Source organism: Phoca vitulina, unplaced genomic scaffold (genome assembly GCF_004348235.1).
Source record: "Phoca vitulina isolate PV1807 unplaced genomic scaffold, GSC_HSeal_1.0 scaffold12, whole genome shotgun sequence".
Lineage (NCBI taxonomy): Eukaryota > Metazoa > Chordata > Mammalia > Carnivora > Phocidae > Phoca > Phoca vitulina.
In genome coordinates this window covers 39,029,488-39,056,139 of record NW_022589715.1, presented here as the reverse complement: position 1 = coordinate 39,056,139, position 26,652 = coordinate 39,029,488, and the positions used below count along the sequence as shown (strand labels likewise).

The 26,652-nt window shown below is 38.3% G+C and overlaps 1 protein-coding gene and 1 pseudogene across 7 annotated transcripts; both read right to left on the bottom strand.

The window, feature by feature from the left end:
* Positions 1-4: 4 nt before the first annotated feature.
* Positions 5-24,771, bottom strand: MTIF2 (mitochondrial translational initiation factor 2). Of its 7 annotated transcripts, XM_032410967.1 has the most exons (15): positions 24,732-24,771; positions 23,012-23,071; positions 20,014-20,239; positions 19,521-19,632; positions 14,667-14,838; positions 14,055-14,215; positions 12,991-13,167; positions 10,622-10,761; positions 8,462-8,586; positions 7,074-7,278; positions 6,451-6,703; positions 5,462-5,602; positions 2,516-2,680; positions 1,039-1,179; positions 5-433 (listed from the first exon to the last, which is right to left on the bottom strand). In XM_032410967.1, the coding sequence occupies exons 3-15, from the start codon at positions 20,230-20,232 to the stop codon at positions 261-263; spliced, it is 2,184 nt and encodes a 727-aa protein (XP_032266858.1). In that variant the 5' UTR covers positions 20,233-20,239; positions 23,012-23,071; positions 24,732-24,771; the 3' UTR covers positions 5-260. The 7 variants fall into 7 exon arrangements, with proteins under 7 accessions (XP_032266858.1, XP_032266856.1, XP_032266859.1 ...); XM_032410965.1 differs by lacking the exons at positions 23,012-23,071; positions 24,732-24,771 and adding an exon at positions 22,173-22,261; XM_032410968.1 differs by lacking the exons at positions 23,012-23,071; positions 24,732-24,771 and adding an exon at positions 22,173-22,261 and having other exon boundaries at positions 12,991-13,053.
* Positions 22,185-25,303, bottom strand: LOC116636459 (annotated as a pseudogene).
* Positions 25,304-26,652: the final 1,349 nt, after the last annotated feature.

Genomic DNA, 26,652 nt, shown 5'->3' with positions numbered 1-26,652 from the left:
AAGGTTTCCTATTTTTGGAGCATTTTGACAAGTTATCCATGTTAACGCTTGGAATAACTACTAGGGTATTTTTTGACCAGATGTGGTGAATTCTTACCTTCAATAAAGCAAAACTAGTTGCTCTCTATAATAAAGCAAGACTTTGTTTATAGTTTTTAATTTATTTTTTAAATCTGCCCAGCATGCGGTTTGAACTCTGAGATCAAGAGTTGCGTGCTCTATCAGGCACCCCATTAATTGTTTATATTTTTAATATAATTTTAAAATCCTGGATCCCAGGAAGTCTTGGCTGGAACTTCTTTTTCTTCATAACAAACAATTTCATCTCCCACTTTAAATTCTATCTTTTCTTCACTCAAACTGAGACCACAATCCATTCCAGTTTTGATGACTGAAATGTCATCTTTATGGTGTTTCAATGAGGTTAATGAACCTTAAGAAAATACAAAAAAAAAAGGTACATATATTGAACAAATAAATACTACTAAGTGCTATATAGTCTGGTATTAAAAGGAAATTATAAATAAACACTGAAATTCTTAAGTTTTACAGTCCTATCATGTTAAATGATAGAACTAAATACTAGGGAAACCAAAGGAAACAAGATTTGGCTTACAGTGAAAGATAACTAAATCTCCCATTTCAAAGGTAGACTAACTTTGCAGAAGATTGGCATTATACTTAGGACTTAATGAGATAAATCCAGTAAAAGACCAGGCAAAAGGTCAAAAGGAGGTAAGCAAATACAATGCTGTAGAAAAGTACAGAACACAGAGCTGGAAAGGTAGTTTGGGGCCAATTTTTAGAAGCTTAGAAAATTAGATTACTGATTTATTGGGATTACTATAGGTGGTTATTATAGATTATCAGAATTTAGAATTTGTAAGGGAGGGAGCCAATCAATGAGACCAGATTTGAGTTCCCAAGAAGGAATGGCCTGAACCAAGATATGGGAGTGAACCATTTCAGATAGTTACACAGAATCAGGTTTTGGTGACTGGATTTGAGGTCTATTAGAAACATTGTGATGTTGCTTACCCTTCCAAATAATACCTCCGTTACGGATTAATTTAAATTTTTTTTGTTTTTCTAACTGTCCCTTTTGGACTCTGCAGCCAGCCACAGGAACTTTTTTCTTCCCTTCTGTTACAGAGAAGGTAGCTAGTATAGAAGCCTCACCTTAAGAAAGAAAAGAATATTAAGTGCACAGAGAACAAAAGATTCTGAGAAATACATAATTTCACATATTCTGCATGGCAAGAATTAAAACTGTGAGAAAAAAACTCATGCAGAGAAAGAAGTCCAGGTTTTCTTTGACTCTGCCAACTTTATTTTCCTGACCACTATTAGAAACATAAACATGAGGGGCGCCTGGGTGGCTCAGTTGGTTAAGTGTCTGCCTTTGGCTCAGGTCATGATCCCAGGATCCTGGGATCGAGCCCAGCATCCCCCCACCTCACCCCCAATAATCAGGGAGCCTGCTTCTCCCTCTGCCCCTCCCCCTGCTCCTGCTCTCTCTCATGCACGCTCTATTTCAAATAAATAAATAAAAATCTTTAAAAAAAATAAACATGAAATCCCTGGGTTTTCATGGAAAAGAAAATCACAAAAATACATGTTTGCCAAAAGAATGACGAAAAAAGTGGAATTCATTTTTTTAGCTAAATAAAATGCACTAGAAGATAATAGTTTACTGTCTGCTCCATAAAAACCTAGTTTTCAGCTGTCCCTCAATATATTTTCTCAAAGAGATCTGTTGTTACCTGACTTATTTTTAATCTCTCCATTGGTAATTTATATCCACTTAAGAGCACTAATTCTGTGACTCAGCTTAATTTTTTTCACTGAAAATTAAATTATAATGACATGCTATCACACACTATAATACACCAATTTACTGAGGTTAGTGTTACTTGTCTCCTAAAAACCCTCATATGACTCAAAAGTTTTCCAAACTGCACTTAGCACAAGAACATACAAATCTCTGTATGGTCACGTTTAGCAGGTGAGAAAAAATCTAAAATCTCTGGACCATAAGAACAGATAAAATGGTTTAATCAGTCTCAGATAAATTTAGGTTTCCATCTGGCCAAGGGATATGCTAGAAAGAAAATTTTTAAATATGTGATACTTAAATGTAAAGTCAACTTTCTTCTCATGGTGGATTTCCCTGCCAGTTTCCAGGACAAAAATCAATGGCTTCCTCCACAACCCTATATATAATCTTTATCCCCTCCCATCCCATTCTAATTTGTACTACAATTAGTTGTTGATGTCTAAACTTCAGCGCCTTTGTATCCTCAGGGCAGAAGCACACGTTGCAGACAGCAGATGTTTATAATACATATGAAGTTACACTGAATAGATCTATAGTAATTTTTTTCTAGAACAAAGGCTATATATTGGAACAGTGAAGGTATTTCAACAGTGATTTACATTTTCCCCTAAACTTTGCTTTCAAAGTGTTACTTACAGCACCTAAGATATGAATGTTTAACATTCAGTGAACACTCACCTATTGGGTGCTCTTCCACAGTGCAGGGCAATCTGCTGCTCAATTCCTCCTGCAAATCCTCAATCAGATGGTAAATGATTTTGTGAAGTTTAATTTTTACTCCTTTTTTTGCAGCAGACTTCTGGATAACATTGCCTGCATTCACATTGAAGCCATATATAACACCTGGCAAGCAGAAATACAATCAATAAAGTAGCACAAATGTTGCATTAAACACTTTTCTTTCAAGCAGAAACTCAAATCTAAATTGTTTTATTTCCTTCTGTGTATATTAAAAGCGAGTAGGGGAGATGAGAAATTCTATCATTTTTCCTCATGAAAACTTACTAGTTTTCAAATTAATGAAAGGATTTTATAAGTTCTATTGTGGCTTTTTTAATTAGGAAAATTTCTTTATGATTTTTATTTATTTATTTATTTTTTATTTTTTAAAGATTTTATTTATTTATTTATTTGTCAGAGAGAGAGCGTGCGTGCACAAACAGGGGAAGGGGCAGGCAGAGCAGGCAGAGGGGGAAGCAGGCTCCCTGCTGAGCAGGGAGCCCGATGCGGGACTCAATCCCAGGACCTGGGATCATGACCTGAGCCAAAGGCAGACGCTTAACCAACTGAGCCACCCAGGCGTCCCTTTTTATGATTTTTAAATCCATTTAAGAGACAAAAGTGCCCACAGTGTGCAAGGCAGTATGCTAAACAAAACTTTTATTTTTATTTTTTTTTAATTTATTTATTTGATTTTTTTTTTTTTTTTTTTTTTATTTATTTGACAGAGAGAGACACAGCGAGAGAGGGAACACAAGCAGGGGGAGCGGGAGAGGGAGAAGCAGGCTTCCCGCGGAGCAGGGAGCCCGATGCGGGGCACGATCCCAGGACCCCAGGATCATGACCTGAGCCGAAGGCAGACACTTAATGACTGAGCCACCCAGGTGCCCCAAAACTTTTATTTTTATACTAGAGAAATAAGAAAACAAAAATTGATTAGGGCTAAAATATTATTACATTATTTTAATGACTATTACTGAATTATAATCTTATTGTCTACAACTTTTTGTGGTTTACTCGTAAGTATTCAGTTGGCCAAAAGATGCCCAATAATAGTTACTTAATTGGTAAAGTTTAAGAGTTATTTTAGAAATGAAAGAAGTTCCATGGAGCTGACCATTTTACCAAAGAATATATTTAGGGGCGCCTGGGTGGCTCAGTAGGTTGACTGTCTGACTCTTTTGGCTCTGGTCATTATCTCAGGGTGGTGGGATAGAGCTCCGCTCTCAGCAGGGATTCTGCTTCTCTCCTTCTCCCTCTGCCATTCCCCCTGCTCACATACTCTTTTTTTCTCTCTCAAATAAATAAATCTTTTTTTTGTTAAAGATTTTACTTATTTATATTTAATTGACAGAGAGAGACAGCGAGAGAGGGAACACAAGCAGAGGAAGTGGGAGAGGGAGAAGCAGGCTTCCCCGCTGAGCAGGGAGCCCGATGGGGGGCTCGACCCCAGGACCCTAGGATCACAACCTGAGCCGAAGGCAGATGCTTTATGACTGAGCCACCCAGGTGCCCCTAAATAAATAAATCTTAAGAAAAAAAAAGGGGGGGGGGAGAATGTATTTAACTGCAAATACTTTGGAGGGAATAAAAAAGCAAAACACTGTTGGGACTCCTGCGTGGCTCATACAGTTAAGTGCTGCCTTTGGCTCAGGTCATGATCCCAGGGTCCCGGGATCAAGCCCCACATCAGGCTCCTTGTTTGACGGGGAGCCGCCTTTTCCCTCTGCCTGCCACTCCCCCTGCTTGTACACTCTCTCTCTCTCTCTGACACATAAATAAATAAAATCTTTTAAAAAAAAGCAAAACACTCTTGCCTTAAGTGAAAAAAAGTAATGCAAACAATTTAAGAGAAAAACACAACCACCTTGAAAGTCTTATCATCAAGAATTCATTCAACAGGGGCGCCTGAGTGGCTCAGTCCTTAAGCGTCTGCCTTCGGCTCAGGTCAGGATCCCAGGGTCCTGGGATGGAGCCCTCCATCGGGCTCCCTGCTCTGCGGGAAGCCTGCTTCTCCCTCTCCCACTCCCCCTGCTTGTGTTCCCTCTTTCACTGTGTCTCTGTCAAATAAATAAATAAAATCTTTAAAAAAAAAAAAAGAATTCATTCAACACACTATCAACATTTCATAGTATAGTGTAGACCAATCAGTGCCTAGAAAATTCCTGGAATTAACCAGCATTACTAAAAATACCTTTTCAGTAGTAGAGATAACATCTAATTCTAATCAAGTCCAGTCATGAAGTTGCTCCTTCCTAAGTGATTCATTAATCACTCAATAAAATGTTGGTGCTTTGCTAGGTGTCAGATCTAAAGTGACAGTCATGAGTCACCTTTTTGTACTTTTTATATATCATAAGTTCAACGAATAAACAGCCCCCCTGCCTTCTAGACATTTAAAGCTAAAAACAGTGCTCGCTTTGGAAGCACACACACTAAAGCTAAAAACAGCTTTTAATCTAAGAGACATATAATTTGTAAAATTACCAATAAACAAAAATAGGTAGACAAAAGTAAAAGATGAAGTACTGAAGAGGCTGATTACAGTATTAGGAGCATTCAAAAGTCTAAATAAAAGATAACCAACCTTGGATTGGGTGGGGAACTGGGAGGGGGTAGAGGACACTAATCTTAAAAAAAAACAAAACAAAACAAAAAAACAAGAAACACTACTGGGGCTCAAAAGAGTTCCCCAGGGTTGCAGTACAGGGACAATGAGTGGAGCTATGGCTGCAATACTGCACATCCCATTCAGCTCCATGGCTGGGGCTTGACTACAGCAGGAGGGGGATGCTCATAAGGATAAATGGCAGACTGACTAGCCAACCAACAAAAGACAGAAGCAAATGGTTCACAGTGTGTTCTAGGCAACACAGTTAAACAAATAGGAAAGAGAATCCTTACCACGAAATGTTTCAGCAAGGTTAACATCATTTTCACTGACATCACCCACACCAAAATGTACTAATTCAAGTTTACACTCATGTGAAGCGTCATAGGTATCCATAATGTTCACAATAGCCTCGACGGAACCATCAACATCACCTAAATGCAGAAGTTTAAAATTACCGGTGTTAAGAGGCATTAACAGACACAAAAACAACAGAAATCTATTTAAAGCCATAACAGGAATGCCATTTACCACTAAATCCACTTTTATTTAGGTTTAGCATTATAAATATCTATTTAACTTTAAATAAAGTATAATGAACCAAATGTACATTTACAACAAAATCAGCAAGAAAAATGTTTATTAAAATCTCCCCCAGTGAGGGATGGGCAAAAAGGGTGAAGGAGGGCAAGGGTACAAACTCCCAGTTACAAAGTAAGTAAGTCATGGGATATAACATACAGTATAGCGACTATATTAATAATACTATATTACATATTGGAAAGTTGCTAAGAGAGATCTTAAAAGTTCTTATCACAAGAAAAAAATTTTTATAACTATGTATGATGATGGATGTTAGCTAGACGAACTGTGGTGGTCATTTTGCAATATTTACTAATATCAAATCATTATGTTGTACACCTGACACTAACATAATGTTATATGTCAATTATACCTCAATTTAAAAAAAAAGAATCTCCCCCTGGGGCACCTGGGTGACACAGTTGGTTAAGCATCAGACTCTTGGTTTTGGCTCAGGTGATGGGATCCAGGCATATGTTGGGCTCTGAGCTCCGCGCAGAGCCTGTTTTAGTTTCTCTCTGCCTCTCCCCTGCTTCCTGTTTCTCTCTCAAATAAATAAATAAATCTTAAAAAAAAAAAAACCTCTCCCTAAATGCCAAAATAATTTTAGCTTAAATTTAATGGCCCGAATTAACTGTGAGAATGAAGAAACACATATATTCCAGATATGAGTTGTAAAGTACAATCTTTCCAAAGTCACCTTTAATAATTATAGGAAGTACATGTGAATCCTTTTCTTCTTTCTCTTTTGACTGTAAGTGTTTTTGTTCTTTTTTTTCTTGGTACTTTAGAAATGATCTCTCCTTCCAGTGCATATTGCCATACTTCTCACGGGCTTTCTGATGTGCTTCTTGGTGTTCCTTTCGCTTTTCTTCTATTATTTTCAGATCCTCTTTATTTTTCTCCTGTTCTCGCTCATACTTCCTCCAGTCAACAACTGCGCGTGCCCTTGGCTTTACAGGGAAAAAAACAGGCGTTACCTAACTAAATAGAAACCAGTAACTTATGGGTTAAAAGCTTTGTGTTTTTCCTCAGCTTAGCTTAACTCATACATGAAACCACTAATTTTATAAATTTCAAGAAACTTATAAAACTTTAATCTGGGGGGCTTTGTGTATAACAGATGATTTAATTTAAAAATATTAGCTCAAATTTTTAAAAATTCTGTAGCCAAATTCTAAAATGGCACTACTGGCCCCCTCACAAGCCCTTACAATCTGCAATTATTTGTTAACATAAATATACTTATTTGGTATAACATTATAGATTAATATTTAAAATCACTGTATCATATTTAATATATAGGAATTAAACTTGATATACCTCAGATTCTACTTCAAGAATTTCATCTCCTGCAGAAGGGAGGTCTCTCCAGCCTACAATTCCCACTGGCATGCTGGGACAGGCCTCATGGATTGTTTTTCCATTCTCATCAAACATTAAGCGTACTTTTGCCCAACTCTTTCCAGCAACCAGAATTGAGCCTTTCCTCAAAGTTCCTCTTTGAATTATAGCTGTAGTAACAGGACTAAAAGGAAAACAAATGTATATATTCTTAATGCCATAATCAGGATGTAAGAACACTTTCTTAAGTAGAGGAGGGATATCTTTATGAGACTTAACTATATATAATATGAACACACAGGGTTAATCCCACTTCTCAAGCAAGTTTGCATACTATAAAAACATTTCTACTTAATTGCCAAAAGGTGGAAGCAAACCAAATGTCCATCAACTGAAGAATAAAGAAAATGCACTATAAAAAAAATATATATATACACAATGGAAAATTATACCAGCTTAAAAAGAAGGAAAGCCCTGTCATATGCTCCAACATGAGTGAACTTACCTCAAGGACATTATGCTAAGTGAAATAAGCCAGTCAAAAGGACAAACACTCTATGATTCTACTCATATGAAGTATTTAAAGTAGTCAAAATCAGAGAAACAGAGAATTGAAAGATAGTTCTAAGGGTTGGGGAAGGAAGGAGGGATAAATTAGTGTTTCGTGGATATATGATTTCAGTTTTACAGAATTAAAAAGTTCTAGAGATCTGTTGTACAACGATGTGAATATACTTAATACTACTGAACTATACACTTAAAAATGGTTAAGATGGTAAATTTAATGTTATGCTTCTTTTATCATAATTTTTTTTTAATGGAAAAATAAAAACCGTTTCTATAAGCTTATGGTAGTGGAGGGTGCAGATAGCTGAGTATTCTGACAGAATCCTAATCCTCTTTCTGTAACTAATTTGTTAAGCAGTGAAACTTCTTGCTGATAGGGAGAAAAATTAAAGAAGAGAAGAGCAATCCAAAGACCTTCCCATATATGATATTAATGGGGAAGGACATAAAGAATTTAGGAACCCTAAAATGCAACAATTGCTATTTCATTCCAATTTGTTGGTCCATGAGGCTTTATTTACCAATTCAGTTAAGTCAGTGGGGAAAAAAAAATTCAAACTGAACTACTTACATCATCTAAATGTGACTAGTAGATATATACAGAGAGTTGCTATGGTCTACTGATAAATGCATTTTTTGTTCTGTGTGCTAGTGCCATAAAATGTTTTCAAAACAAATGCTTTGAAAATACTGTTCATGTCTAACAATAATATACAATAAAAATAATACACTGTTATATAATCAAGTCATAAAAACAATGAAACAAAATTATTAAAAAGCAAGCATTTTAACAGTCCTACCCTCTTCCTTTGTCTGTGAAAGATTCTATTACTGTTCCTTCTACTGGACCAGTGGGGTCTGCTTTCAATTCTAACATTTCTGCCAAAGCAATCGTTGCCTCTGCCAAAGCCATCAGATTATCACCCTTTAACAAAAAAAAGGTGTTAATATACAATAATAAAATATTATCTGTAAATTTATATACCAGGGTCAGAAAGCAAAATAATCCTTTACAGTTATATTATACTTTCCTCTTTAAGCATTAAAAGCATGAATCATCCAATTAGAAAGGAAACAAGGAAAGGAGGGAGGGAGGGAGGAAAGAACAAAGGAAGGAAAAGCAAGAAGACCTGATCAAGGGACAGATCTTTCAAGGAAGAATGGCTATTTTATTAAAAGGATGGCCACTAGTGGTGCTCCTTAATACCCTTTCATAAACACATTCTTCATTCATTCTCTCTCCTCCATCTGTCTCTACAATTGTGTCTTCTTCCTCTCACTTTCTTTACAATGCTAATCTGCATTTGAAGTTTATCCAACTGAGCAAGCTTTCACATCTATTATTTCATTTGATCAACTTAAGAGTGCTGTAAAATAAATAAATCAAACATTACTTACACTTATTAAATAAATAAGGAGAAAAAGTATGGACCAGACCCAGGCTTTAAGACATACTCCGTAATCACCAAGCTGTGCAACCTTGAAGAATCACTACTCCCTGGATCTCCTTTCCTCAATTGTAAAATGAGGAAGCTAGATTAGATGATTTGTTTCATGTTTAATGATCTATGTTTACTATGCTTTCTAGGGCTCCCAGATCACACAGCTGATTAAGTGGTGATGGAACTGGAACTGATGGGCAAGGGATTTTTCCATTCTCTGTGTCAGCGAAGAGATTGCTCAGTTGTCAGAGTATAAGACAATGGGGACAAGTGTAAACAAAATCGATGAAATACCTTGCTCACCTATCCTACTAGTCATTTATTCCAATTTACAAAATACTGTCCTGAAAAGCAGAGCTGGGGTATTTCTTTGCATGAAGCGTCCTCTATCTCTACTTGGAAAAAAAGGCCTCATCTTACTTCCCGCCACTCCCTCCCAATTCCCTCCACTTCCCAGGAATCGTCTCTGCCATGCCTCCAAGTCTGCCTAAGCAGCTTTACATTTATCCACTCATCTCTGTTACCTGGGCAGAAAAGGTGACCATGTCTTCAAATGTTTTAATCTTGCCATGTGGCTTTCAGAGTGCAATAGCAATTGGGGTATAGTGGAAAGATAACAAAGCAAGGTGGCATTTTATGAGTTTGAGAGAAAGAGGCAAGGCTTTACTATTAATGGAGGAATGATTGCTAAGCATCTGAGAGGTAACAAATTTAGGAAAACTAAAGATAAAATGAGACCTAACTAGAGGAAGGTGGCCAAATATAGTACCATCCCTTCAGTGAATGATGAGGAAAAAGAGAAGTTTTATATATTATGTATAAACCATGGAATATGGTAGGAATGGACAAAAAAGGAAACTGTCACTTAGCAGCAACCTGTATAGGATAAGAGAATTGGAAAATGCTGTCACAAAGCAGGTACTTAGCTTTCTTGGTGTTTTTCAATCAGAAAATAGTAACTGGTCATTTAAAAGAAAATGGAATTCATCATAAATAACATAAAACTTATAGCAATTTAATTCATAGAAACATTGAATCAATCAGTAACAAACTGAACCTAAATGTTTTATCTTTGTATTAGTGAAGTTTTTATTTAAATCTCCCTTAAATGCCCTAAGACCCATTCTGTATTTTTTCACTATAAAAACAAGTACTTTTTATTACAAATTGGATTTCATTTCTGCTTAAAACAGTCATTAGCAGCTTACTATTACCCTATCCTCACATCGTTTACCATTTGTTCTCATTCTAAGTATCCCATAATAAGAAAAGCATTAGGTCTGGACTTGATCCCCCACTGTCCAGCTGTGGAATCCTAGACTCACCGGTGACTAACCTTTCTGAGCCTACTTTCTAATCTGCCAAACCAAGATAATGATACCAGCTTTGCCTAATACTACTGAGGACTTTTAAACAACAACAGAAACGCTATTTGTCAAGATGTTGTTTCTGTGCACTATGTGCGTTAGGGACAGCAGGCCCATCTGAACACATCATCTCTGAGGTGCCTGCATTTACCGTGAGTGCAGAGATGTGCACTGCTTGGACGTCGCCTCCATAATCCTCACAGACCACATCGTAAGCTAGCAGTTCTTTTTTCACTTTTTCAGGTTCAGCCTCAGCTTTGTCACATTTGTTTATGGCAAGGATGACAGGAACTGAAAGAGAGTTAAAAAGAGTGCAGATGAGGAAACCTTCAATGCCAGGTAGTGAAAGACACCAACCTCTTCTGGCTTTCTCTTTACCCAGTAGATGTACTAAACTAAAAGACAGACCTGAAAAAAACTGCTTTAGCCACCCTCTACACTGCTTTCTGCACATAAAGAAGGATTCTGGATATGAGATGTCAAAACTATCATTATAAACAGATTCTGAATTAAGAATAGATACCTAAGATGATGAAAACCAAACAAACAAAAAACAGCATTGTGGGTAGAGAAAGGCCTACCTTTAAACCTGAATGTAAGATCAGCAACTACACTGAAGATAATCTCCAGGGAGAAAAAAAAATCAAGAGAAGATTCTAATCCAATTCTAAACCACTAGATCATTTGCGTCTTCTTTCCAGGAGCTATTAAGTCATTGTTAAGACCCAACATCTCATCCTGGGGTGAAACTAAGTAGCATCATCGTAAACTTTCTTTTAGGATTTACAGTAACTCTCTACTCATACATACTCAGTTACTGACACACAGTAGATTCTCAATAAATGTTTGCTTAATGAATGAACCAAATAATCTTATAATCTACTTGTCAATATCAAACATACCCTCCCATTAGAGAAATCACATAAAATGCTATGAGATAATTCTCTGGTTGGGTTTCATCAACTTTGCGATTTTCTCAGGTATCAAACAAGAAATTCACAATAGACACAAAAAAGTTATGCAATCCACAACCTACTATTATGAAAAAGTACATTCCATACGGATGAGCTGGAACTTAACAGGGACATGAGAACAGGTATAGAAAGCATGATTAAGAAATTTATCCTATCTCAACTACCTGCTTTGTAATGCAAATCCCTGGCAAATTTATCACTCTCTTCTTTTTGTTATATTCCCTAGAATCATGATGAACATAGCCCATTCCACTAAGACAGTTTTGAGGAATTAAAAGGAAAAAGATTAACAATGGAAAGAAGACCAGATTCCAAGTGTGGACATGATACAAATTAACTGTAACTGGAGGCAGTTCTTGCCATTCTCTGGTTCTCAGTTTTCATGTTGTAAGAAAAGAACTGGCCTAGATAGTGATTGTCAACCTTTTTTTTTTCTCTTGCCAACAAACCTAGGGGAATATGATGCACTCTCCATTAGGTACACTTTCTCAAGACAGCAATATTTTCTCAATGGGTGTAAGATCATATCGGAGTAAGAATGAATATACAAAGTATGTGTGTGGAAGAAGCAAGGGAGAAGATAGCTAAGTGATTTTCTAAAAGTTTCAATTTTACACCTTTGACCAAATAAGAACTTATTTAAAGCATATAAAGGAAAAGTTTCTCTTTATTTTTTTTTTTTTAAGATTTTATTTATTTGAGAGAGAGAGCAAGCATGAGCAGGGGGAGGAGCAGAGGGAGAGGGAGAAAAAGACTCCCCACTGAGCAGGGAGCCAGACTCAGGGCTTGATCCCGGGACTCAGGATCATGACCTGAGTCAAAGGCAGACACTTAAACAGCAGCCACTCAGGTGCCCGGAAAAGTTCCTCTTTAGAGACGAATTCCAGACAATAAATGAACAAGGAATAATAGAATTAGAGTATCAATACTTTGCAACTCCTGATGTATTTAGTTGGTGGATACAAGGAAGTTCATTATTCTATTCTTACTTTTATAACTGTTTAAAATTTCCATGATAAAAAGTTTATTTTTTATTCATTTTAAAGATTTTATTTATTTATTTGACAGAGAGATAGCGAGAGCAGGAACACAAGCAGGAGGAGTGGGAGAGGGAGGGCTTCCTGCGGAGCAGGGAGCCCGATACGGTGCTCGATCCCAGGAGCTTGGGATCATGACCCAAGCCAAAGGCAGAAGCTTAACGACTGAGCCACCCAGGCACCCCTAAAAAGGTTTTTTAAAAAGTCATTGGAAACCATTAAATTCTCACACCATGCCAAGTAAGTAAACAGTATTGGAAGGACTATATTTGTGATCACACATCCCCAGCTGAATCCTACTACACTCTTCTTAGTAGTTATGCCTGTGGGAAAACAATTCAACTGTCTTTGAGCCTTATCTGTAAATAGGTATAATAATCCTGGGATCGCCAAGAAGATTAAATGAGCTACATGTAAAGGGCCCCAGAATAGCGACTTTAAGTAGTAGAACCTTTTTTTTTTTAAAAAGCAACTTCTTTCCTGATACACGTAAGTCAGCCACATGGTACCTTGAGCATCTTTGGCATGCTGAATAGATTCTACAGTTTGTTTCATCACTCCGTCATCTGCAGCTACAACCAATACAACAATGTCAGTGACCTGAGCACCTCTGGCTCTCATTGCTGAGAAAGCAGCATGTCCTGGAGTATCAAGAAAGGTTATCTTTTCCCCAGAAGGCAGAGAGACTGTGGAAACAGAAATCCAAGAACACTAAGGACTCAAATATGTACTTTCTTAATACAAAGGAATATATGTGAAATTATCAAGCAGAATCAACAATTCTTTAAAATGACTTATTCCTTCCATTAATCTTACTCAGGAACAATACAGATCATTTCACACTGAAAAATAACAAAGCAGTGAAACCCTTAGGGTTTTCTTTTCATGTAATAATTTCAAACTAAAACTCTATTTCTAGAATATACTTTTCATAAATATACCAACTGGTATCTATTCTGAAGAGAGAACAGACCAACAGTTATATAGGCAGTCTCCCCTTCATTAGCAAACATCAGCTGCACAACAAAGGCAATTTAGTATATGGTTAGGAGCTCAGGATTTAAGCCCAAACCCAGCCTTGAGTGTAAATCCTGGCTTTGCCACTTACTAGCTGTGTATCCTGAACAAGTAATTTAATCTACACAAGCCTCAGCTTCCTTATCTGTAAGTAGGAATATTAATACCCACCTCATGATGTTGTTGTGAAGATAAAAATATAAAGCATATAAATAAGGTGCTCACCACAGTGCTGGGCACATGCTAGGTGCTCATTAAATGGTAGATGTTATTTAATTATTATTAGCAACATTATCACAACCTAGCATTGAAGAATTGTAGGTTCATTAAACCAAACTAAGAATAAGCCAGAATAAAAAGGTAATAGAATTTTCTTCTTATAGAATGTACAAAATAAGCTTTGTTAACCACCTGCTCTACATTTCATCAGACCACTGGCTTTAACCTTTAGGCTTCCCTTTTACTTTGAATTTGTCTATCTCATACTATGACACTTGATTTAAGAAAATAGTATGTAGGGTTCCCAGGCACATTGTAAGGTAATGTGTGTCCATACCAAGAAAGGCACCAATGTGCTGAGTGATGCCTCCAGCTTCCATTGCTGCCACTTGAGTTTTTCGCAGTTTGTCAAGTAACGTCGTTTTCCCATGATCAACATGGCCCATTATAGTAACAACTGGGGACCTTGGGGTTAATAAAGCTGGATCTGCCTGAGGCCTACAATTAACAGCAAAGGAGTTTCATTTCTTAAATATCTTTATAGCCAGTGAATTGTTTTGCAGTCATCTCTGTGAACTACCATTAACAATAAAACCCAACATTCAGCTTTGATTAGATGTAACTATCTTCCTCTTCCGTAAGTACAATGACCTATGGCAAAATATATAATGACTGCCCACGTACAGTTGGCATCTTCATAACAATAAGCAGACAGAATAAGATTTTTAAATTCAGGATCAATATACACACTCGGCAAACTAAAAAAATAACCCTCAGAGTTCTATAAACTGAATATACTTACTGATGTTTTAAACACTTTGAAGAAAAGTTTAATCTACGCTCCCACGTCATTTTAATGGCAAAAAAATTTTAAGGTATATTTTTCCATTATAAAGTGTGAATGAAACTATGTGGTTTCCTTCCCCCAACATACATGGTTAAGTTTTACCTTCTTACAGCATCTTTATTTTCTCTGACTTTGTCCTGTTTTAATTTGCTCCATTTTAACTTCATCCCCGCCTTCTTTACCACTTCTTTGATCCAGACTTCATCTAAACGTGAGTGTGCTTCTAGTGAATCTATGTCAATAGCAGTGTTCATTAAAGCTTCATATACATAATCTGGGTGGAACAGATAAGACCTTTTAGGATAATGAATTAAACATTCACAAAAGTAACCTCTATTAATAAATGTCTATATATGAACAGTACACTCAATGAAAAGAATAACTTTATAAGCTGTTTCTCTAATGTTAACAAATCACAAACAAGCTGAAAGAAAATAATCTTTAAAATATGATTTACTTATATTAACATTACTTCATTTATAAATATTTGAATATTTATGTACCATAAGAATCATCTGAGCTACCAATAAAACATTACATGTTGTATACATTTATATTGAGCAGTTTATCACAGCCTAGTTCTTTGAAAACTTGTAGTTACCTTTGTCATGCATATACAAATGTGTACACATAGACATTCGATTCTCATTATTCGTGGTGGGTATGTTCTATAAACCCACCACAAATACTGAATTAATAACACTAAACCATCACTCTAAGGGGAAATACAAGGTTAGGTTCCTGCAGTTCCTGATCACATCTTCATTAGCCAATCAATACATATTATGTGTTTCCGTTTCAAGACATCTTATTTAATATACACTGTCGATTCGGTAACGTTGAACTCACAGCCAAAAGCACTAAACCCAGTACATGAACAAAGTTTATCTAACACATGTATTTTCTCTGTAAAGCACATTACAGCCTTCTTGCAAGTTAGTAACACTAAACATTACTTCATTCAGCACTATGCTTAGGCTAATCAGCAAAATCAACAAAAAGAACAAAAATGTGAAAACATGACACTTAAATGAGCCACAAAATGACGATTGTTTACAGCATAAGAGCTAAAGCAAGAAGGCTAGATGTTGCCTTGTTGAACCTCAGCTAGGAATGTGTGATTGGACAACTCAAATTTTTCACTGCTCCAGGCATGTCCAGGAATGACTGCAAAAGTATTCTGAATATTGATTTGGGGGCTATAAATACATTTTAGAGAATTCGGCAATACAAAATCCCCAAACAACAAGGATCAGTTGGATGTATACATGCACACATACACAGTGTTTCAGAATAAACATACATACATATAATTTATTTATTTATGTACCTATTTAGGGTGTCCAAAAAGTCTTAAAATATAGGAAAAATATTTACTTGGTATTCTTTTTTGCATTTTATTTAATGTACTTTGTTTTCATTTCAGTCATATTTCCCTGTAGATGATAAATGAATGTATCTGTGATGATAATGAAATAAAGTAGATTTATGTTTCTAGACTTTCAATCACCCTTTAAATATGTATTTCGAGAAACAGATGTGAAACAAAGGGATCCTCAAATAAGCAGAACACAGTATGAAAAGAATATCCTATTCACTAGTGTGCAGGTAAATGTTTACTCACAAGACTCTCCAAAAAAAAAGAAAAAAATCCCTGATTGTTATAGCATTTCTCAATTTCCATAATGCAAATACTCCCACCATGGTTGATTACAGCTACCAACATGAAGTCACTGAACACAGAGATGGAAAGAGATGGGCAGTAGCACACCATTATATAGTACTCCCACCATATAGGTACATGGCGTAAATAACCTCAAGAACACAGAAGATAGCAAAACACAGTAAAAATAATTAGGAGTGAGGGGTTTGATGAGTATTTATTACCTTTGTTTATGATTTAATTTTTGTAATGGTTGTGTTTACCAGCTCACATACTTCCTCAGAAGTTAGCAATTGGCCCAAAAGTTGGTGCAAGCCAGGCCCAGACATCACTGATCCTACCCTGTAAAGCCTAAACCCTTTCCTATGTATAGCCCCACCACATCCTTTCCCAAGAAAGCACATTTTAAAAGAATGATACAGTGCAAATTCTCTATATGGATATGCACTCAGAGAACAATAAAACTCTAAACATATAAATTATAATGAGTACAATTCTGTTTCTACTAATGCTAAAATCCCTAATAATCCAGTAACCACAGTTTTCCCTCGTTATCCTAAACTTTTGAAAGTAGCTTATACAGAGAATCTCTTTCCCTCTATATTAAATGCATTTAGTATTAACATATTATTTTATCTTTATCCAAGACTTAAACATTTACAAATAGAAAAGTGCCCAAAGCAATTCAACCAGAAATATTACATCTTAAGTTATTTTAATTGACCCAGGGGAGGAAAAAAAAATCTACTCACGTTGCTAACATAGTGGTTAAAAATATTTACCATCTTTTTTTTTTTTTTTTTTTTTAAGTAGGCTCCAAGCCCAGCATGGAGTCCAACACAGGGCTTGAATTCACAACCCTGAAATTGAGACCTGAGTTGAGATCAAGGGTCGGATGCATAACCGACTGAGCCACCCAAGTGCCCCAAAATATTCACCATCTTTAATTCAAATAAGATGCAAATATAATATTAAATAAGCTTTAAATAGATAACTTTTATTTAAATTATGTATCAGTTTTGGGGCTAGAGCACCAATCCATAGGATTAAACTTATATTTTAATTATACTATTTATTTGGCAATACAAAAGAATTATTACAGTTACGGGGGGGAGGCAATGTTTAAAAAAATCCTCAGGGAGCTTGGGTGGCTCAGTTGGTTGAGCGTCTGCCTTGGGATTTCAGCTCAGGTCATGATCTCATGGGTCCTGGGATAGAGCCGCCTCAGGCTCCCCGCTCAGCAGGGAGTCTGCTTGGGATTCTCTCTTTCCCTCTCCCTCTGCCCCCTCCCCCCGACTTGTGCAGCTCTCTCGCTCTCTCTCTCTCTCTCTCTAAAATAAATAAACAGATTAAAAAAAAGAAAGAATCCTCATCTTTAAGTGATAAATACAGACATAATTATGGGTTGATAGATTAATAATTGTCACTGCCTTATGCATATATTATACTTATTATTCCATTCTTTCTGCTTTCATATATGGATGAAAATTGCCCATAATAAAAGTCTTAAAAGTTACATCTATTATCAATATTATTTATAAAATTATATCAGTACAGTTTTCTTTGGAAAAATTATCAATGATACAGCCATATGTATTTGTTCTCTTAAAGTTTTTTTAATAAAATGATTACACAATCCACTGCAAAGTTATAAAAATGCAAGACGGGGTGAATTTTCTATTCTTTGTAAGGATGTATATGTACAAAGAGTGGTAACACTTTCAGGCAGGAAATACATTAAAATTCTAGCTCTGCTGTAATTTATAAAATAACAATTCTTGAAAGATAATTTGGTCTGTGAATAAGAGCATGGCCTCTGTAGCCATACTCCCTGAGTTCAAATCCTCGCTCTACCACATACTGTGGCAATTATTTATCCTCTCCATGCCTCAGTTTCTCAACCTATAAATGGGGGTAATAATTACATCTACCTGTAGTGCATTGTGAGAATTATATGAGTTAATATATATAAAGTACTGGTGCACAGTAACAGCTCAATAATATGAGTTATTATTTTTTTTTCCAAGAGTCTGCCTTGTCACTTTATTTTGCTACAATAATAGGCTATTTCTTATTTACTGAATTTTATTTTTTTTTTGAAGATTTTATTTATTTATCTGAGAGAGAGAGAGTGCTCGCACAAGCTGGGGGAGAGAGGGCAAAGGCAGAGGGAGCAGCAGACTCCCCGCTGAGCAGGGAGCCTGATGTAGGGCTCGATCCCAGAACCCTGGGATCTTGATCTGAGCTGAAGGCAGATGCTTAACTGACTGAGCCACCCAGGCACCCCATTTACTGAATTGTAATGTCAGTTTATAATGGGAACTCAAATTCTGTTCCAATAATCCTAAATTGGTAATAAATACACCAAGAATGCAATGAAGGAATAAAAAAAAAAAAAGGACAATGATGCTATACATTTATAAATAAAAATAGTGGGCGCCTGAGTGGCTCAGTTGGTTAAGCGACTGCCTTCAGCTCAGGTCATGACCCCGGAGTCCCGGGATCAAGTCCCACATTGGGCTCCTTGCTTGGCAGGGAGTCTGCTTCTCCCTCTGACCCTCCCCCCTCTTGTGCTCTCTCTCTCTCACTCTCTCTCTCAAATAAATAAATAAAATCTTTAAAAAATAATAATAATAATAAATAAAAATAGTATTATTAAAAGTTACTACTAAAAAGATTTTTCTGCTGGCACTACAGATATTGTTACGAGTGAAAAAGAAAATCAGAAATCACAGACAACAAAGGGAAAGTAAGTTAAGTATAAATACAGTCCTTCAGTCCAAAAACATTCTTTGGACTTACTCTAAAAGCCTATAGAATTTCTGAGAAACAGGTGCCTGGGTGGATCAGTCGTTAAGCGTCTGCCTTTGGCTCAGGTCATGATCCCAGGGTCCTGGGACCGAGCCCCACATTGGGCTCCCTGCTCAGCGGGAAGCCTGCTTCTCCCTCTCCCACTCCCCCTGCTTATATTCCCTCTCTCGCTGTGTCTCTCTCTATCAAATAAATAAATAAAATCTTAAAAAAAAAAAAGAATTTCTGAGAACCAAGGGTTAGTGTAGATAAGAAAATATTTTCCACTTTTATTAAAAGCAAAATCTTAAGAGAACTATATTTGGCAAAGAGATAAGAAACTAATAAGAGTGTGTGACCTAGAGTGAAAAATACTGGAATGATTTAACATCTTTTTAAACCATCAGTCTAATTTTCATCTTTGAACGTCTTGGTCTCATTGCAAATAAAAATGCCAGGTATTCCATTTCCCATATTTTTCCTCATAAAATTATCTCACCCACCTATGTCTTTTTTCATTGCTCTGGCCAGTTCCTCAATAGTCATTCCAATCCATACCTCCACCTCCTTTTTGGATTTTGTTGAAAATGACTGAGATTTCTGTGATCTTTCTTCCTAGTAAAAATTCAGGACGCATACAGAAGGAAAAATAAAAATTTTAAGTGACAGTGTAGATTTATTCTGGAATATCTACCACAATAACGGCTCCTATTTCTAACAACACTCCCACAAATAGCTAAACCTCAGACTAAAATTTACAGTCCTGCACCCCTAATTCACTATTATATACTAATTTCCAAGTAATCAAATTCATCAGCATTACTGAACAACAAACTAGAACTTCCCTTCTTCACAAAGATTTACTGCCTGGAGTGCAGCATTAAGGAATAAAGATTCTGGAAATTACAAAATACCCAAAATGGATTTCTACTCATGGCTATAGGCACTTTCATCTCAGACCAAATAATATAGTGACTGATAGAAATCTATACCTACCTTCTTTGTTACTAGAAGCCTATATTGAGATAAAACCACCCCAATGAGCGGGTCTGTTTGCCAGGGCCGGATGCAGAGCTGAGCTGTCCACACCGGGTAAGCAGATGAAAACACATGATTCCACTGTGCTAACATTCTTCTTTGACCTAGGCTGTGCAGCTGCCTAAAGACAGTGTGAAATCGTAGCAAGTTCTCCAATTTCAGTATCTTCTGGTTCATGTTTCCCCTGGAGAAAGTTTTAAAATAGTATCTTGGTTAATATGAAAATCAAGTTAGCAAATATTAAGTGGATATCTACTCCATGAAAAACACTGCGCTGGAGTTATAATAAGTAGAGCTAGATTCCTGCCCTGAAAGAACTCACAGGCTAATCAGGGAGATGGAATTCCATACTACTCTCTAGATGTTAACTATCATTATTGTTAATGTTCCTACCACAACAGAACTGAAATACAACTTACAAAGGGATTTTTTTTCATTCTTGAAACATCAACTAACCAGATCACAACTAGAGTGATGGGATCGAGCCCCGCATCGGGCTCCCTGCTCGGCCGGAGGCCTGCTTCTTCCTCTCCCACTCCCCCTGCTTGTGCTCCCTCTCACGCTGTCTCTCTCTCTCTCTCCCTGTCAATTAAATAAATAAATAAAATCTTTAAAAAAAATAAAAATAAAAATAAAAAATAAAATGCAAATTTGAACTCATCAGCTCTTTGCTAACCACCCTCCAGTGGCTGGCCATTATCCCGTTTCAAGAAAACATGCTATATAAGGACTCATTATCTGCCCTCTGCTAACCTCTCACTTCATGTCTTACACTCTTATAGTTCCCTCCCTCCTATCTCCAAGCTTTTGTTATTCTGACCCCCTGTAATCTCCAATGGCTTGTCATCTCATTTTTGAACCTTTGCATATGCTATCTCTTCTTGGAATTGTCTTTCAAGCCTCAATATTCTTCCCTCTTCCCCCCTCCCCCTCCCCCCAAAAAGATGCTTTAGAGGGGAAAGAAGGCACCTAATAAACATCTATTGAATAATGCCTTCTGAATATTATTCTTGGAATGAAAGAACAGCTACCTAAGAGAAAACTGCAACAGAACTCAATGGTGTAGTTCAGAACTCAAGAGTATAGTTATTTTTCTCCTTGAGTCTTCTTTCTGCTCTCAGTACTGCATTTCTACAGCTTTGCTTTTCAGTTTTTAAAAAGCAAATAAATAATGTGAGATGTACATGTTTTCTCAACAAACATTTCCTGAGTACCATCTTCCAGACATTACATCTGAGGACGTTGATTCAAAGTTTAATGAGCTAGAGTCCCTTCCTTCAGAATTTACTGTCTTTAAAGAGCTCCAAAATAAGATTTCCAGGCACATGAAACACCTCAAGAATGGCACATTTTAAAAAAGCTTATTTAGGTACATGTCCCTGGCTTAAGAAGTGAAGGGATTCCTTTAGGAAAAAAAATTTTAATGAGTCTAAAACCAGACCTGACAAGGGCATAAATTAACGGAATGGAAAGAAAAGCACTACATGGAGACTAACCAAAGCACAGATAACTGAGGCAGGAATCAGAAAAACACATTGGGGGCAATAATCCAGCTGTGAAAACTGAAAGGAACCTTACTTGCTACTTTTATCCCAAGCTCCTCATTTCACAGAAAAGGAAAATGAAGAGTCCAGGGACGTCAAAAAGATTTCTCCAATGTCATACCACCAATTAATGACAGTCAGGCCTAGAAGACAGGCTGTCTGACTCCCAATTCGGTGTTCTTTCGCAGCTAGGATATTCTTATCATGGAATCTGAAAAGAGATGCTGGAAAGACGTGGCTGCGTTGGTGGAAACGGCTGAATGTAGGAGGTGTCAGCCTTGGAATTTATCCGAAAGGTAAAAAGAAGTCATTGTAGAAAAATGACGGCCCTGGTGTGGCTTCGCCTCGAACCCGGGCTCCGGCCCGGGGCAGCCGGGGCGCGCGGGGAGCGGGAGTCAGCCCGCCGCTTCGGGGCGAATAACGCTTTCGCTACGCCTGAGGCGGGGACACGCAGGGATTAAATGCCCCGCGGAAAGGCTTCCGGTCGCTCAGTGTTTACAGCCCGTGCCGCTGCCACTTCAGGCCAAACAATACACGCTCCCCGGGACGACCCGGCAAAGGAACCCCACTCACTTCGCTGCTACATTAGACCTGGGCGTCCGGATTCTGAATCACCTTGCGGACCCGGGACTGCCCTCCGTCAGTCCGGCAGTCCGTCCCCGAAAGGGTCCCCGTCGGACTTCCGGTACCGCCGGAAGCGGTCCTTCCCGGAATTCGGAAGCCCGAATCTGAAATAGCTGCGGCGGCCAGGAGTAGGGTTGTCGGAGGTGCCCCAGTGGGCCCCCAGAGGATAGGCGGGGATAGACGCTCCTTCAGCCTGTGGCCGCCTCCCGGGGTCAGCCGCGCGTCGGCAGTCGCTTCTGCAAGTCCCTTTACTTTTCTGGGAAGTCCCTTACTGCTACCCTGTGGCTTGAGCGGCCTTGGTGCTGAAATGCTGAAATGTGGGAGAAAGGACCCATACCTAAGAAGGAGGGGAAGATGCAAGGGAACGTGGTGATAGAACCAGCTAGTACTCGGCGAGAGTAAAACTGGAAGCTCTATGTCCTTTCAGTGGAGAATGGTATTTACTATCTAAGCTCTGGGTGTTAGGTGTCTTCATTGTTACTGGAGTTTCACTGCTCTCAAGCTCTCTGTGGACAAAACTAGGGAATATATATATACACACACACATGCACACATTTCATCCATATACATTGAAAATCATGAGTTCTTACTAATATCACCGATTCCGATCTAAGACCACAGGTTCACTCTAGTCTTTTCCTTTTCCAGGTTTGTAACTTCCTTTTTTGGCAGTGAGAAACTTGACTTTCATCAACCTTGACAAATTTAATTATTTGAGCAATTCCCTTGTATGAAACTGATCTTCAACTTGGCCACCATCCCCTTCCTTGAGCTTATGTTCTCCTTACCTCTTTTCAGCTTGGACTCCCCAGGCCAATCCACCCCTTGAAGTGGATATCCTCCACACCCTGGTTGGAGTAAAATGTTAAAATTAGGGGAAACAGAATGAAGGACATTTGGGAACTTTCTCCTCTGTCTTTGCAACTTGTCTGTAAATTTACACCTATGCAGAGCCACCAGAACCCCCTACACACCCCATTCCTGCCCTACATCTGTAGATGCCTATCTTACTCTCACCTCTAATGGCTTTAGGACTAAATTGTTGAGAAAGGGGAGGGATGCAGAAGGGGTCTTATTCCCACTTCATCTCATGTCCTTTGTTGGCCTTCTAAAAGTCTGATCATGGGGCACCTGGGTGGCTCAGTCGTTGGGCATCTACCTTCAGCTCAGGTCATGGTCCCAGGGTCCTGGGATCAAGCCCTACATCAGGCTCCCTGCTCGGCAGGGGGCCTGCTTCTCCCTTTCCCACTCCCCCTGCTTGTGTTCCCTCTTTCGCTGTGTCTCTGTCAAATAAATAAATAAAATCTTTTAAAAAAATAAAAACAAAAGTCTGATCATATTAACCATGAAACAAAACATGTTTGGACATGGGACACTTAACCACGAATAATATTTCATATTGCCATCTTCTTGGTGAGAGCCATTTCTCAGAACTATTAAATAATAGGCCATAAAATACACTTGATAAGCAAACTTGAATCGAAAGAACAGTAAAAACAACGAACAAAAAAACCAAAACAGGGGCCAGGCCTGGGTGGCTCAATCAGTTAAGCATCTGCCTTCGGCTTAGGTCATGATCCCAGGGTCCTGGGATCTAGTCCTGCTTCTCCCTCTGCCCCTCCCCCCTGCTTGTGCTCTCACGCTCTCTCTCTCTATCAAGTAAATAAATAAATAAGTAAATAAATAATAAATAAATAAAATCTTAAAAAAAAAACAAAAAACAGAAGCAACGGTATTGCAGCCCTTCCCTTTCTAGCAAATGGCTTGAACTTTTACTAGTTTTGCCTTTCAACTTGCTCCCTCTACCAACCTTTTTCTTGCCTTTCAAGATCTTGACTGAAAGCTCCCCAGGGGGCTAGGTCACTTCAATATCCAGACCGACTATAGTTCTTGGTGATAATTAGGGCTAGACTGCCTTCCATGAAAGAGGCAAGGCGATTGCTGCCAAGCTGGGAAGACAGTGCTACAAGGAGCTACATTCATTTCACTGGGCCTCTTCTAGCAGGAGGACATCACAAGGAACAACATAAGAACAAGCGTCTTCCAAGGAGCAACTGGTCAGGGCTGCAGGAAAGCAGACCAAAATGACAAGATTTAAATCTGTTTTGTTTTCTGTCTCAAGTGTCATTTGTTGGCTTCATAAAGCAAAGAAACCCTGCAGTAAAAAATTGCTAGAGAAATGGTGCCAGGCATTTTTAAACTAGAAATGACTTGAGAACCTGAATCATGGCAGCCTAAAATTATCCATAATAGTTATAATCCTCACTTATCTCTTCATTGCCAATTATTTACCAGTCATGTAAATATTATATTTAATATTTTATACAGCAGTTGTTCTTGGTGCATTAGCAGATTTGAGGCCCACTGATGATTCAGTTTTTCTTTTTCTTTCTTTTTTTCCTCTTTTCTTTTTATATTTCAGTTTTTTTTTTAAAAGGAGCGAGTTGTGTACAGGGGGATTAAATGCTTTATAGACAAGAAAAAAAAACTATGCTAGCACCAACTTACTCATCATCCTCTCATCCTCCTCGTCTTGCTCCTCTTCCTCCTTTTTCTTGCTTTTTTCGGCCTTGCTGACTCCCTTTTTTGCCGCCTCAGGCGTCCCTTTGGCTCAGTGTGCAGTGATGTCCTTTTCACATTTTCCCTGCAGCCTGGCAGCCTTCTTTTCACGAGGCTGCTCGTCATCCGCAGCAGCGTTACTCCACATCCCTTCCAGTTTCTTTGCAACGTCACCAGCGGATAGACCAGGATGTTCTCCTTTGATTTTAGGGTAATACTCAGAACAAAACGAGAAAAAAGCCACAGAAGTGGGTGCATTGGGATCCTTGAACTTCTTTTTTGTTTCTCCTTTGGGGGGGCATAAGTTTTCATTTCTCTTTCACAACCGGCCTTGTCCGCCTTTGCCACATCTTCGAATTTTCCTTTCTCTTCCACCCCTCTGAGTGTCTCTTAGAAAACTTTGAGCAGTTGACTGAAGCATCTGGGTGCTTCTTCTTGAGCTTCTGTCGGCAAGTTTGTGCAAAGAATGCGTATGATGACATTTTGCCTCTCGGCTTCTTAGGATCGCCTTCGCCCACGTTTTATTATTTTCCTCAGTGAGGCACAGAGTTGTCCAGTGCCCGTCTGGCTCTCACTTGCCCTGGCGCTGTCTCTGTGGAGCTCACTGTAGACCAGTGGCTGTGAGAGCGGGAGCCGGATGCGACCTCCTTATTCTCTCTGCTCTGGAACCTCTGTTTTTCTTGACTCTGATTTGACAACCTCTCCCGGTGAAAAATTGGCAATCTAGAGGTCAAATTTCGGTAAAGAGAATTTATTGTAGATGTGTGGCTTTTGGGAAAATCACTAAACCTAAATAAAAACGATATGTATCTCTCATCTGATGTACTAAGGATAAGGCATTGTTCTCTTTTTAAAAAAAATATTTACTTACGTGTTAGAGAAAGAGAGACAGGCAGAGGGGAGAAGCAGGCTCCCTGCTGAGCAGGGAGCCCGATGCGGGACTCGATCCCTCAGAACCCTGGGATCATGACCTGAGCCCAAAGGCAGATGCTTAACTGACTGAGCCACCCAGGTGCCCCTGTTCTTTCCCTCTCTCTCTCTCTTTTTAAAGATTTATTTTATTTATTTTAGAGAGAGAGCACAGCAGGGAGGGGCAGAGGGAGAGGGAGAGGGAGAAAGAAACACAAGCAGAGTCTGTGCTGAGCACGGAGCCCGACTCAAGGCTCGATCCCCCAACCCTGAGATCAGACCTGAGCCAAAACCAAGAGTCGGTCACTCAACGACTGTGCCACCCGGGCACCCCTATTCTTTTTTTTTTTTGAAGATTTATTTATTTATTTGAGAGAAAGAGCACGTGAGCAAGGGGAGGAGCAGAAGGAGGGGGAGAGAGAGAGAGAGAGAAGTAGACTCCCCACTGAGCACGGAGCCCGACTCTGGGCTCAGTCCCACAACCCTGAGATCATGACCTGAGCCAAAATCAGGAGTTGGAGGCTTAACCAACTGAGCCATCCAGGTGCCCCAAGGCATTGTTCTTAATGCTTTATAGTCATCATCTATTTCAGTCCTGCAAGATTGAATGTCTTATTTTTGCACATCAATTTTAACAAACCAGAGGGGCTGCATTATCACTGTGAATGTTAAGTAACTTGTCCAGGTCACATCCTTTGTGATTGGTGAGAGGGACCTAAATTCAAGTCTGTTTGATTCCAGTGCCGTTTCTTAACCATTTCCATATTTGAAGAAGCTGAATTGAAGATCTTTAGGGTCCTATTCAGCTTTGAAATGTTACCTTTTGAACATATGAATGTAAGCATTTTTTTCATTTAATTTGGTATCAACCTGTAGTCCATGCTATGTAGTAAATCTTTGTGTTTCCATTAATATGACCACTGCTATTAAAGCTCTTTATGGAAAACAGTAAGAGTAATAA